Source organism: Chrysemys picta, chromosome 4 (genome assembly GCF_011386835.1).
Source record: "Chrysemys picta bellii isolate R12L10 chromosome 4, ASM1138683v2, whole genome shotgun sequence".
NCBI lineage: Eukaryota > Metazoa > Chordata > Testudines > Emydidae > Chrysemys > Chrysemys picta.
In genome coordinates this window covers 148,999,612-149,013,495 of record NC_088794.1, presented here as the reverse complement: position 1 = coordinate 149,013,495, position 13,884 = coordinate 148,999,612, and the positions used below count along the sequence as shown (strand labels likewise).

At 47.0% G+C, this 13,884-nt stretch overlaps 1 protein-coding gene across 4 annotated transcripts in view; it reads left to right on the top strand.

The window, feature by feature from the left end:
* Window positions 1-289: 289 nt before the first annotated feature.
* ABHD12B (abhydrolase domain containing 12B) overlaps window positions 290-13,884 on the top strand; it is a 35,595-nt gene continuing 22,000 nt past the window's right edge. For 2 of the 4 annotated variants that reach the window (XM_042847959.2, XM_065593966.1), the window contains exons 1-2: window positions 293-464; window positions 12,639-12,760. In XM_042847959.2, coding sequence (XP_042703893.2) covers window positions 358-464; window positions 12,639-12,760 — 229 coding nt within the window. In that variant the 5' untranslated portion in view covers window positions 293-357. Of the gene's footprint in view, window positions 465-12,638; window positions 12,761-13,884 lie in introns of all 4 variants that reach the window. The other 2 variants (XM_065593967.1, XM_008168588.4) reach the window with 2 other exon arrangements.

Sequence of the window (13,884 nt, the reverse complement as noted above, 5' to 3'; positions counted from 1 at the left end):
AAGACAAAGTCCCAAATATCGGGACTGTCCCTATAAAATCGGGACATCTGGTCACCCTAGCAGAGAGAGGACACGAAGGTGAGGGGGTGGGACTGCCCCAGAGCTGCCCTGTCCCCCCAGCGGGTGGGGCAGAGGAGGCCCCATCGCAGCTAATCCTGCACCCCAGACCTGGGCGGCAGCTGCATGGAGAGGGCAGCCAGCGGGCGGGGCACAGGGAGGGGCGGGGCTAACCGGGTTATAGCCCCGCCTCCTAGCAGGGGCTAGGGGCCAAAGCGGCGGAGGGGGCGGGTCCGAGCCGGCCTGGCCCCGCCCCCGCAGATAAGGCGGCGGGCGGCAGCGGCCGGCGCAGAGCGCAGGATGAAGCGGCGCAGCGAGCGGGGCGTCGCGCCGCCGCCCGGGCCCCAGGGGGAGGGTCCCGCGGCCCGGGCTGGAGACCCCCCTGCGGGCTCCCCGCGGCCCAGGCGGTAAGTCCCGCTCCGCTGGGGGAGGGGGCGGCTCTCCCCTCCCCCCCCCCGCTGCTGTGCGCCCCCTGTGGGGGTGTCTCCCTCGCGCTCCTGTGCACCTGGGCAGGTCCCCACCTGCCGGGGGTCTCCTCTTCGCCTAGCCCTGCGCGGCACCCGCCCCCTTATCCCTGCTCCGAGTGAAGTGATGCCAGGCGTGTCGTGTCCGAACCGGCTCGCGGCTGGCAGGGGAGGGCTGCTCGGGGGTGCCCAGGGGTCTCCCTGCTTCCCCCCAGTGGAGGAATGGGGCGGGGGAGCGGTGATGCACAGCCACGGCTTGTTGCCCCACTAGGGGCCTGTGAGGGGGGGAAGGGGCGAGTGAAGAGCATCCCCCAAGCTCTCTGTGCCTCTAGGTCACTGTCCCCACCTGGGCTGGGCTGTGAGGCAGCAGGAGCGGATGCTCTCCTGGCCTCCCCTTACCCAGCCCTGGTGGGGACAGTGACCTGGAGGCGGGGAGCCCTGGCCTTGCTCCCCAGCCTCCTCGGGGTGTGGAGGAGCAGCGTTGCCAGGTGTTCTGTGCGTCTAAGTCAGTTTCCCCATGTGGGTGCAGGAGGTGAGTGTTGGGGGCTGGGGTCACCAGATGCCCTGTTTTTATAGGGACAGTCCTGATAGGGCTTTGACTGATATAGGTGCCTATTACCCCTTGTCCTGATCTTTCACACTTGCTATCTACTCACCCTATTGGGGGTGCAGGAGGGGGGAGGAGCCCACAGGGGCCAGGGCGATGGAAGAGGTGCTATGCCCATGGGGATCGGGCTGCCAAAATACAAATTCAGCCAGGGTGCCATTTTACCTAAGTCTGGCCCTGACTAGCCGCACCTGCTAGGGTTACTTTATGCACAGGTGTGATGGGTTGGATCACAAAAACCCGCTTGGGAGCTGCCACCCGATGTGCCAAGACTACTTCTATCCCTGTTTTCCCTGCCAGCTCAGGACTCCAGCACCCTGTCCAGCACTCCTGTCTGCTCCAACACAGACCCAGGGTCTGAATTACTTGCCCCAGAGCTGCAGGTTTACCTGAAAGCAGCTAACCAAAGTGTTCCTGTCTTTAACACTCGGATGCCCAACTCCCAATAGGGTCTAAACCCAAATAAATCCTTTTTACCCTGTATAAAGCTTATGCAGGGCAAACTCATAAATTGTTCGCCCTCTATAACACTGATAGAGAGAGAGAGATGCACAGTTGTTTGCTCCCCCAGGTATTAATACATACTCTGAATTAATTAATAAAGAAAAGGTGATTTTATTAAATACAGACAGTAGGATTTAAGTGGTTCCAAGTAGTAACAGACAGAACAAAGCAAGTCACCAAGCAAAATAAAATAAAATGCGCAAATCTATGTCTAATCAAACTAAATACAGATAATCTCACCCTCAGAGATGCTTCAGTAAGTGTTTTTTGTTTTGTTTTTTGTTTTTGTTTTTTCTCCTCAGACTAGACACCTTCCAGTCCTGGGCACAATTCTTTCCCTGGTACAGCTCTTGTTCCAGCTCAGGTGATAGCTAGGGGATTCTTCATGATGGTTCCCTCTCTCCTCTTTGTTCTGTTCATCCCTTTATATATCTTTTGCATTAGGCGGGAATCCTTTGTCCCTCTCTGGGTTCTGACCCCGTCCTTCTCAATGGAAAAGCACCAGGTTAAAGATGGATTCTAGTTCAGGTAACATGATCACATGTCACTGCAAGACTTCATTACCCACTTGCCAGCACACAGGTATATAGGAAGACTTACAGGTAAACACAGCCATCTGCAGACAATGGTCCTTGTTAATGGGAGTCATCAAGATTCCAAACCACCATTAATGGCCCACACTTTGCATAATTACAGTAGGACCTCAGAGTTATATTTCATATTTCTAGTTTCAGATACAAGAGTGGTACATTTCTACAAATAGGATGATCACATTTAGTAGCTAATAAGCTTTGTAATGATACCTTACAAGAGACCTTTTGCATGAAGCATATCCCAGTTACATTATATTCACTCATTATCAAATTTTTATAAAATCATATAGACTGCAGCGTCACAACAGGTATCTTTTAAAAACTCTTTAATAAAAAGTTTGGCTTGCATTGTATTACACCCACTGCCAGTTCAGTTTTGCTTATTGAAGCAAAAGCTATATAGGTGTTCTGTACAAGGGGTACAAATTGCTTAGAGGACCACTGCAGATCTGAAAGGAGGGTTAGAGCATGTTGTTCAACCCCAAATAATAACCAATTGCTGCTGATATTTACTTAAATTAAGAACATAGACTATACTTGATACTTCTGCTTTCACAATCCTCCTTAGTATTCATCCATTTGGAGCTGCGTTGGCTCTTCTCCCATCTACTACAAATTCCATCCTGTTTTTTTTTCTAGCTTTCTGCATACATTAATCACTTCCCACCCTATCTTTAATTATTGTTTCATCTCTGTAGAGATCAGAATAGGTTGATAAACTCTTATCCGAAATCTAGGCACAGTAGTGCAATCGGTCTCGTCTAAGATGACTCTTCATGGCGTCTGCGTTGAGCAATTCTCACCACTGTTCTGAGCTGCCAATGCATCCAATATTCTGCTTGTTTTTCTGATGTATGTTGTGCTGACCTTATTATTTTTGATTAGTAGTTGCCAAGATGTGCTTGGCACTCAATAAACACACAAAGTGTGGGTAATCCTCCAGGGGCTTAGTCTAAGGACTGGGTCAACATAGGTCAGGGAAAGGGGATGACAAGACAGTTTCCTAGATTTTCCTGCTCTGTCTTCTAGAGAGCTTATTAAAACAGACATTCTCACTTTCCATTTCAATGTAAACAAGTCCCCAGTTAGGCCTTTTCCTGTCTGTGGTTCTACCCTTTCTAGATCGAATTGCCTTGGGAGTCTCTTATGTTGCAGACTTTTCAGGACAGGAATTGTCTTGGTTGTGTGGCACCAACATGTGGAGAGCTAGGCCATCCAATTCAGCATTCTGTGTAAATTCACATGGTCTGAAAGTACCTTCTTTTGAGTCGTTTAATCTGAGAGTCTACAACTATGAATGTCTAGGATCATAAAACCATAAAATAGACTGAATTGCTTTGATTTTTCTTGGATCAAATGTAGTGGCCTGTAACTTCCTGCCTCCTTGGTATCTAGTGCCTGTGAAAAGTGGCAAACTGACAGTAAAGGAGACTGAAGTCCCCTTGCCCAGTCACACACCAAATACGGCACAAATAGTGGTAGTGGATGGGCTCCCTTGAAGTACTGAGGGTCACGACAGCTCTTTATCCCAGTACAGATCTGGACTAGATGATCTCCTGAGGCCCCTTCCAACCCTGATATTCTATGATTTTTTTTTTTTTATTAAACTGTATGTTGGCACGTGTTTCTTGTTTCTATAAAAAGAAAAGCATTCTTAGTCTAAAACAAAAGCATCACCCATATAATACGTTAACATTCAGTTCCCATCCAGCTACTTTCTTAAGCAAGTTTTCCCCCATTCCTATCTGAGAGCCATTCCCGCTCTAGATGATAAATTCTTGGTGCCTGGTTGATTTCTGCTCTCGCACCTGTGTGCAGCTCTGACTTCACAGGGAGGCTGCATGAAGTGAAGGATGGGATAGAAAGAACTTGGCTCTAATGTTGTGACCCGAAATGTCATAGATGCGTTTGTATGTTCAGGCCCTAGCCAGGTATCAACAATTACAATGTTAATTACGATTAGTTAATAACGGCTGACCCCTTCATTAGGGTAGCAATAACTGCTGGCATCATTCAGCCTACCACAAGGCTGGTCAGAACATTCGGTCAAAAGCTTCTGTCTTGTTCCAGGGTGATTATTAATGTCTCAATGTCTTCTGTAAAAACTCTTCCTCCATCCACAGCATTTACCCCACTTCTGATATCTTTCCTGCCATATCACTTTCCCAGCACTATCCCTTCTTCCTTGACTTTCGTCCTCAGTGTCTCCACTTGCTTTCTGGAAAATCTGCCCTGTTTTTTAGACGTACAGTGAATTTGTACCCGTTAACTCAACTGTCTTCTACTCTGAGCCATACCCTCAGCTGGTGTAACTCCAATGACTCCAGTTGAGAGTCTCTAGCTTACGTGAACTGAAGACGCTGGCCCTTTATACTCAAACATCTAGCTCTCTTCCTCCCTTTCCATAATTAGTGTCCTTCCTCCAATGGGAGGTGTGTTAACAGAGCTCTGGTTTGAAGTTAAAAACCTCCTGTGGCCTCTGAGATATTCACACTCTGGCAATCTCAATGGACTGCAGCAATATCGCTAGGCTCACGTTGGCAAGTAGCTAGCTTGCTTTCTGATGAGTATCCTGTCATGTTGAGGGGTGTCTGAACATGTTTGGACAGCGCCCTCAAAGGCTAGAGCCACATCCAATCAGAACAGCATCTTCTGGGAAGGTTTTGGGTAATTCCTGTTAGTGTGTGACTGGGTGTGCGTGGGAAGCCCTTTTGCCTGACTCAACAGTTGCATCATGATCCAGCATCATTCGCTTGCAAGACTCCATATTTCCCCAGGGATCATGTGAACTTTCTCTCCCAACCTGGGACTGTAACTCTGGAAAATCTCCCCTAGTTCTTGGTGTACTCATCCTCTTTTGGGTATTAATACATTTCAGAGGTAGCTTTGTGCTGCACTCACCTAACTGATAAAGCTGAAGCAATTAATAGGTGCTTCCAGGCTCTCTCCAACCCCTGGGTGTTGAATGCGCAGGCTGATTGCATTTGCAGAACAATGGCTAGAGCAGTAATCCATGTTTGCTCACAGCATGGTCAAATTCTTTCTAAAGAAGAATGCTGCTTTTCAAATGGGGGCCCCCAGCTCGCTGTGTCGCTGCATAGGTGCCTTTGAGTTGCCAGGGGGTGCTCCTTTATTGGAGCCTATGCAAGACAGGCTGTGTCTATCCCCATCTGATAGGGTGGGGGGAAATAGTCAGTCCCCACCCTGCCTATCCTCTGTCATTTGCTATTGAGCTGTCAGTGCTTGCCTCCGATTGGCCCATCATGTCAGCCTGTGCTGCCCAGTCGTTAAACTTTCAAACAAGTCCCTTCCTGGTTTCTCCTTGGCTGCCCCTCAAACGTGGGAGGAGCTCCCTGTGAACGTCCACAAAGCTACCTCCCTAACCTCCTTCAGCTCCCTCCTCAAAACTCACCTATGCTGCGAGGCCTGCAAAAAAAACTTGACTATTAGGCTACTGGTATTAGCAGTATTAGGCTACTGCTACCTATTGCCAATGTTGTCTCACTGTTTCCTTGTACTCTCCTGTTGGTCTGTACCCATCTTCTTTTTGTCTCATAGAATTGTAGGGCTGGAGGGGACTTAAAGGGAGCATCTAATCTCTCTGCTGTGAGGCAGGACCAGGTATACCTAGAGCAGTGGTTCTCAACCAGGGGTACACGTACCCCTGGGGGTACTCGTAGATCTTCCAGGGGATAAATCAACTCATCTAGATATTTGCCTAGTTTTACAACCGGCTCCATAAAAAGCACTAGCAAAGTCAGTACAAACTAAAATGTCATACAGAGAATGACTTGTTTATACTGCTCTATATACTGAAATGTAAGTACAGTATTTATATTCCAATTGATTTATAATTCTATGATGAGTATGTAAGCAATTTTTCAGTGATACTGTGCTGTGACGCTTTTGTATTTTTGTCTGATTTTGTAAGCAAGTAGTCTTTAAGTGAGGTGAAGCTTGGGGTTACACAAGACAAATCAGACTCTTGAAAGGGGTACAGTAGTCTGGAAAGGTTGAGAGCCACAGACATAGACCATCTCTGACAGTTTGTCTATCCTGTTCTTAATATCCTCCAATGATGGGGATTCCAAAACTTCCCTTGGAAGCCTGTTCAGTCCTTAACTATCCCTATAGTTAGGCCATGTCTACACTACAAAGTTAAGTTGACGTTATGTAAGTCGACATCGAGCCTCTGATTTAAGCAAGTCAGTCTTGCCTATCCTCATAGTGTCAGAGGAGTGCATCCTCACTAGCATTGCCGCACAGAGCACTGCACTGTGGGTAGCTATCCCACAGTTCATGTAGCCAAGTGGAATTTTGGGTTGGGACCAAATTAGTTGCAGGGGGTGGTTATGGAAGCATGGTATTAGCCTCCCATGATGCACTTCCCTCCCTTTTTCCCTCCAATCAACAGCAGACAAACCAAGGCCTTCCCCCCCCTCCCCCGACCTTTTTTCATAAGCCTGGGTTACCCGCGCAGCTGCTATAGCACGATAAGCATGAACCCCGCTCAGCTGTACACTGTTGTGAGCATTACAAACACCTCACGCCTTATCCTGCAGTATTTACACAGCCAATACAGGAGCTGCCGCATGGAATGATGATGTGCAAGCAGCCCTGCCAGGAGGTGCAGAGCAATTTGCAGTTGCTGGCAACAGTCATTCATCACCCTGACATGGCTGAGTGCCACATCTGGGCCTGGGAAACGAGCACTGACTGGTGGGACTGCATTGTTAGGCAGCTAGCAGATGACTAGCAGTGGCTGCAGAACTTTCGAATGTGTAAGGCCACTTTCCAGGAACGGTGTGAAATGCTTTCCCCAGCCCTGAAGTGCAGCTATACTAAACTGAGAGCTGCTCTGATAGTGGAGAAGCGAGTGGTGATAGCTCTGTGGAAGCTTGCAATGCCAGACTGCTACTGTCTGTGGGGCATCAATTTAGAGTGGGTAAATCTACCATGGGGTCTGCTGTGATCCAAGTTTGCAGGGATTACTGACTTCTGCAAAGAAGGGTAGTGACTCTGGGCAAGGTGCAGGACATAGTGGATGGTTTTGCCACAATGGGGTTCCCTACCTGTGGTGGGGCGATAGACAGAACACACATCCCTATCTTGGCACCAGACCACCTTGCTAAAGAGTACATAAACCGAAAGGGGTACTTTTCAATGGTGTTGCAAGTGCTGGTAGATCGCAGGGGCCATTTCACAGACATCAACATGGTACAGTTAGGAAAGGTGCAGGACGTGCACATCTTTAGGAACTCTGGTCTGTTCAGAAAGCTGCAAGCAGGGACTCTCTTTCCACACTGCAAAATAACCATTAGTGATGTTGAAATGTCAATCATGATTCTGGGAGTCCCAGCCTGCCTCTTGCTCCCATGGCTCATGGAGCTGTACACCGGCCCCCTGCACAGCAGTGTGGACTGGTTTAACTATAAGCTGAGCAAGTGCAGAATGGCGGTGAAATGTGCCTTTGGACATTTAAAAGGTCACTGGCACTGTTTGCTGACTAGGTTAGTCCTCAGTGAAAGCAATATCCACATTGTAACAAAGGGAGAAAAGTTTCCGCTGGAGTGGGGAGTTGAGACAGATTGCCTGGCAGCCAATTTTGAGCAGCCAGAAACCAGGGCACTAAGAAGAGCACATCGAGGGGGCTCTGTGTCTCAGTGAGGCTTTGAAAACCTGTTTCAGCAATGAGACAGAGGACTGTGACACTTACTTGTGGTGTTCCTTACCAAACTGTCCCCTCCATTGCACTTTCTTCCCGGTAAACTCCACCCCCAGCAACCACTGTGTTTGAATGAATAAAGAGCCTTTTCTCCTCAATCTGTTAAGTTTTATTGTGCACATAGACAGCAAAGAAAAGTAAGATAACTTTTCTCCCTTTGTTACAATGTGGATATTGCTTTCACTGAGGTCTAACTTAGTAAGCAAACAGCGCCTGTGTGTGTGTGTGTGTGTGTGTGTGTGTGTGTGTGTGTGTGTGTGTGACAAACAGGAAGCCGTGCTCTCCCACCATTTAAAAAAAGGTGGGGGTTGCAATACATTCCCTGTGTTGTAGTTGTGCATTAGATCTTTCCTTCCTGAGTGTAGTACTCTGCATTTACCTTAATCTGAAATCAACAAGGGTAAAGTCAATACTGTGACTTGTCAAGGTCGCTTTGAATTCTGTTCCTGTCCTCCAAAGTGCTAGCAATCTTCCCAGCATGGTGTCATCCACAGATACAAGTGTTCTCTCCACTCCATTATCCAAGTCAATAATGAAAGGACTGACCACTGCAGGACCCCACTAGATATGTCCTCCCAGTTTCATTGCAAACCCTTGATAGCTACTCTTTCATATAGTAATTTCATTTAGACCACATTTTCCTAGTCTGCTTTTGCGAATGTCATGTGGGACTGTCAAAAGCCTTCCTAAAATCAAGATTTATCCCATTTACAGCTTCCCCCATCCATCAAGCAAATAATCCTTTCAAAGAAGGAAATTCTGATCTCAAAAGATCAGCCACGTAGCCAGGTCAATATATAACTCAGATCTTACCCAATAATCATACTGCTGCCAATCCTTTAGTATCTAATCTATTGTTGTAAGAGAAGAGTCCAAATGGTCAAAAATCCTATACATACAATCATTGAAAAGTTCTTGTATCACGTTTGAAACAGTGGTGGAATAAACTGCTGGCTTGTAAAGTCTTTGGTAATGTCCAAAAGATTGGAAGGTCCTTAGTCCATAGGTTGGAATGCTCCTTTTAGTGTACGTCCACAGATCAGAGCAGGAAAGAGGCAAAATGCAGATGCTTCTAAAGTCCTTTATATTTTCTCCCAGTGTGGAGGGAAAGCTCACAGTCTTAGGGTACATCTACACTACAGCGGGGAGTCGATTTAAGATATGCAAATTCAGCTACGTGAATAGCGTAGCTGAATTCGACGTATTGCAGCCGACTTACCCCGTTGTGAGGACGGTGGCAAAATCTACTTCTGCGGCTTTTTGTCGGCGGCGCTTACTACCACCTCCGCTGGTGGAGTAAGAGCGTCGATTCGGGGATCGATTGGGACGCGATAAATCGATCCCCGAGAGGTCGATTTCTACCCGCCGATTCAGGCGGGTAGTGTAGACCAGACCTTAGTTTGTGGGGAAAATTACAGGCACAAGATGGAGTCCAGGGTCAGGTGAGCAAGTCCTATGCCCTTGCATGCTTGGACTCATAGGAGCAGCCATTACCCATATTTTGGCTCATGTGTCCACAGGAAGGCTCACTGGGTGGGGATAGGCATTTTCTATGACCCATTGTACAAGCTGAGTGTGTAATGGGCCATCAACTTGAATAGCTCCTTCACAATGTGCTGGCCAGACGGGATGTAAATTACACGCTGGGTGTTACCCCAGGACATACACCTTTGAAGTACTGGTACATAGTCAATAGTCCTCACTTTACATACAAAGATGATACTAGATTATAAATGGGATAATCACACTTCAAATTGTAACTTTTCCATTGACACCTTACATGATATACTTTGTACATTTGTTGCAATTGTATAACAGTGGCAACGTTAATGATACAAATGTTTATACTTTGATCATACAGCCTCACTCCTTATTGTCCTCTAGGTGCTTACAAACTATTATCAGTTTGTACTGGTATCTTTCCAGGTATCAAAGTTAGGCTGACTGGTCTATAATGCCCTGGGTCTGCTTTGTTCCTCTTTATAATATATGGAGATATCTTATCTCCTAGAACTGGAAGGGACCCTGAAAGGTCATCGAGTCCAGCCCCCTGCCTTCACTAGCAGGACCAAGTACTGATTTTGCCCCAGATCCCCAAGTGGCCCCCTCAAGGATTGAACTCACAACCCTGGGTTTAGCAGGCCAATGCTCAAATCACTGAGCTATCCCTCCCCCATAGCTTTCTTTGTAAAGAAAGCTGCTACCTTTGCCCTGCTCCAGTCCTCTGGGGCCTTGCCCATCCTTCTTGAGTTCTCAAAGATCATTGCTAGCAGTTCCAAGAGTGCTTCAGCTAGTTCCCTTCGATCAGGGCTGGGCAAACTACGGCCCGGGGGCTGCATCCAGCCCTTCAGATGTTTTAATCTGGCCCTCGAGCTCCCACCAGGGAGTGGGATCTGGGGCTTGCCCCACTCCGGTGCTCCAGCTGGGGAGCGGGGTTGAGGGCTTGCTCCACTCTGTGCATGCCGTGGCTCCTGGAAGCAGCAGCATGTGCCCCCTCCAGCTCCTACATGTAGGGGCAGCCAGGGGACTCTGCATACTGTCCCTGCCCCAAGCGCCGCCCCCGCAGCTCCCATTGGCTGGGATCCATGTAGGAGATGGAGGGGGGGACATGCCACTGCTTCTGGGAGCTGCTTGAGGGTAGCACTGCCTGGAGCCTACACCCCTGACCCCCCCCCTCCCATGCCCCAACCCCCTGCCCCAGCCCTGATCCCCCTCCTGCCCTCTGAATCCCTCAGTCCTAGCCCGGAGCACACTGCCTCGTCCCCACCCCAGAGCCCGCACCCCCTGCCGGAGCCCTCACACACACGCACCCCTGCCCCAGCCTGGAGTCCCTTTCTGCACCCTGAACTCCTCATTTCTGGCCCCACCCCAGAGCCCTCGCCCCCTCCTGCACCCCAACCCCATTCATGCCCCCCCACACCCATACAATTTCCATACCCAGATGTGGCCCTCGGGCCAAAAAGTTTGCCCACCCCTGCCTTAGATGAATTTTATCAGGTTGTGCTGACTTGAATACATCTAACTTATGTAAGATATTCTTTAACATGTTTTTTCCCTATGTTGGCTTGTCTTCCTTTTCCCCTTGTTAATATCGTGTTGAATATCTGGTCTCCATTAGCATTTTTAGTGAAGACTGAGCAAAGTAGATATTAAGCACCTCAGCCTTCTTGATTTCATCATTTATTAGCTCTTTCCCTCTAAGTAGAGGACCTACGCGTTTCATCTTTCTCTTAATGTAGTTCTAGAACCTCTTATTTCTTTTTATGGCCCTTGCTATGTGTAACATTGTGCCTTAGCCTTCCTGACTTGTCCCTGCATGCGTGTGCTATTCTTTTGAACCCTTCCTTAGCAAGTCATCCATGTTTCCACACTTTGTAGGATTCTTTTTATTCTTTGTAGTCATTAAAGATCCAAACTCTGTGTGCACATTTGTAATATATCAAAATACTCTGCAATTTTGAAGGATACGCATGAGCCTCAATAAATCAAGTAGCATTTAATTAAGATTTGTCCTCTCACAGCATGGTGGGGCGGAAAAATGTAGGTTAGCCCAACTATCTCAAACAGCAAATACTTATTTCATCTTGCCTCTTGGAAAGCAATAAGACGTGAAAACTGAGTAGCGTGTGCAGTGGAGATAATTGTATGTTACTTAATATCGAGGTTTAGAAACTTGGCTTCTAAAGCCCTGCTGGAAAATATGTGTAAAAAGGTAAAAGCGAGGACTAGCCAGGTCTGAAAACTTAGGCACAGCATGGGACGCTGATGTGCACACACTCTGAACAGCAAGACTGTCCCTGGTATACTCAGCCTCTGAATATTGTCTACCAGTCTGGGTGGGAAGCTCATGTACCAAATCTCTGGACATGCAGATTAATGTCACAATTAGAATCCTAATGGGAACATTAAAATCAACCCCATTCAATGGATGCACGCTCTAGTGCACATACTCTTCCGTCCCCACCCCCCCAATCCAGGGAGAGAGACATACAACTGAACCATGGCCAACCTGAGCTTACCAATTCATGAAGACTTCCAGACCCTGCCGAAGGCATGCCTGAAATCTAATTGGCTTTTTTTGGGATCCGGCTAAAGTTCTTAAAGTGCCTTCATTCAATCCTGAGGCCCAGTGGAAAAAATTCTGGGACAACGCTTATGTCCCAAACACTTGATTGGCAACCCCACAAAGGAACGGCTGTGCTTCAGTGTACCCTGGAGACAGTCGTCCGCACTGAACCACTTTAGAATGTTGCGTGGCAGCTGCTGTCATCTCTCTCCTTTTGGAAGAGGAGACAACACAGTGTGTCTGTGGACACCCCTTGCAAACTGTGGACCACACTGTAAGTCAGTGTCCGCTTTGATCACTTGCCAGTGGCATCTCCGATTTACATCAAGCCACTCCTGAAGCTACCCACTGGCAATTGGTGGTCTTAGGTCTGTACTGCCTGACAGGGAAATGACTTCTTGCAAAAGCTATTTTAAAAGAATCTTAACTTTCCCTCTGCTGAGGAAGAAAACCCACCCCTGCAAAACTCTACGTCCCCTTTTTTAATCATGTCCATAAGCTAGAGACTTGACCCAACCCCTCCTCCCCACAAGTCCGATTGTAAAGACACCTAAACCTAAACTAACTTTAAATATTGTTTTCTTAAAGTAATGTATATTAATGGGACTTATTTGTCTTACAGGAGGAGGGCATCCTGGTTATTCAGAACCCTAATCCTGCATCTCTTAGTTATTTATGTTTCCGTACCATTCCTTATACGTCTCTTTCCTGCACTATTGGCCAAGTTTGTCTTTCTCAATATTGGTAAGTATTCCTCCCGCTTACTTGTGTGGATAAGAAATTGTGGAATTCATTGCATTTCTTTCTCTATTGATTATCAAAGAGCAAAAGGGGCAGCTGGTGAGCAAAACTGTACATGTTGCTTTACTAGTATCAAAGCTACACATGAAATTGTATCAAAGGGCTAAGACTGAAAGTAACTGTCTGGCAGATTCTGGCTAATTTCAAGAGATTTCTGGGATGTGAAATAAAACCTTTATGTAAACCTGAAGCAGTGTGGTGGTGAGAAGGGTAGATAGACTACCCTTCTGCAGTGCAGATGGTTTGGTGGCATGAGAAATGCATTGGGGTTGATGAGTGAGAATAGCAGCTTCAGATGAAGGCAAGGGACAATGGGAGATCCCTAATTGGCCTGACCTTCCTGGTGGCATTACATTTGTTACTCCTGGGGGAATACTGTGCCAAAAAAATTAAATTCTGCACACAATATTTTTTTTTAATTCTGCATATTTTATTTGTCAAAACAACACAATATAATCCACATCCACTTTGATTGAATTAGCACTACAAAAAGTAATTTCCCCTCTGTTGATATTCACCCCTTGTCAACTGCTGAGAATGGGCCACATCCACCCTAATTGAATTGGTCTCGTTAGCACTGACCCCCCACTTGGTAAGGCAACTCCCATCTTTTCATGTGCTGTATATTTATACCTGCCTACTCTATTTTCCACTCCATGCATCTGATGAAGTGGGTTATATTCCCACAAAAACTTATGCCCAAATAAATTTGTTAATCTATAAGGTGCCACAAGGACTCCTCATTGTTTTTACTGATACAGACTAACACAGGTATCCCTCTGAAACAATATAATCACGTCAGTTTCAATTATTTTGGTAATTTATTTCAAAATACTAGTCAGCAAGTTTGTCTGTAACAATACAGACAACAAAAAAGATTCAGGAAATGTTTTTGACAAATAGATTCTTACTAGGCATATTAATACAAAACTTTGAGTCACAATTCCTTTAAACTACAATACAGAACCATATTGCCCACACCCCTCAGAAGCAGTGCAAAGGCTTGTGGGAGTCGGGTAACAGAGGAGCTGAGGGAGAGGGAAGTAACTGCTGGGAAGGAGCCTGGG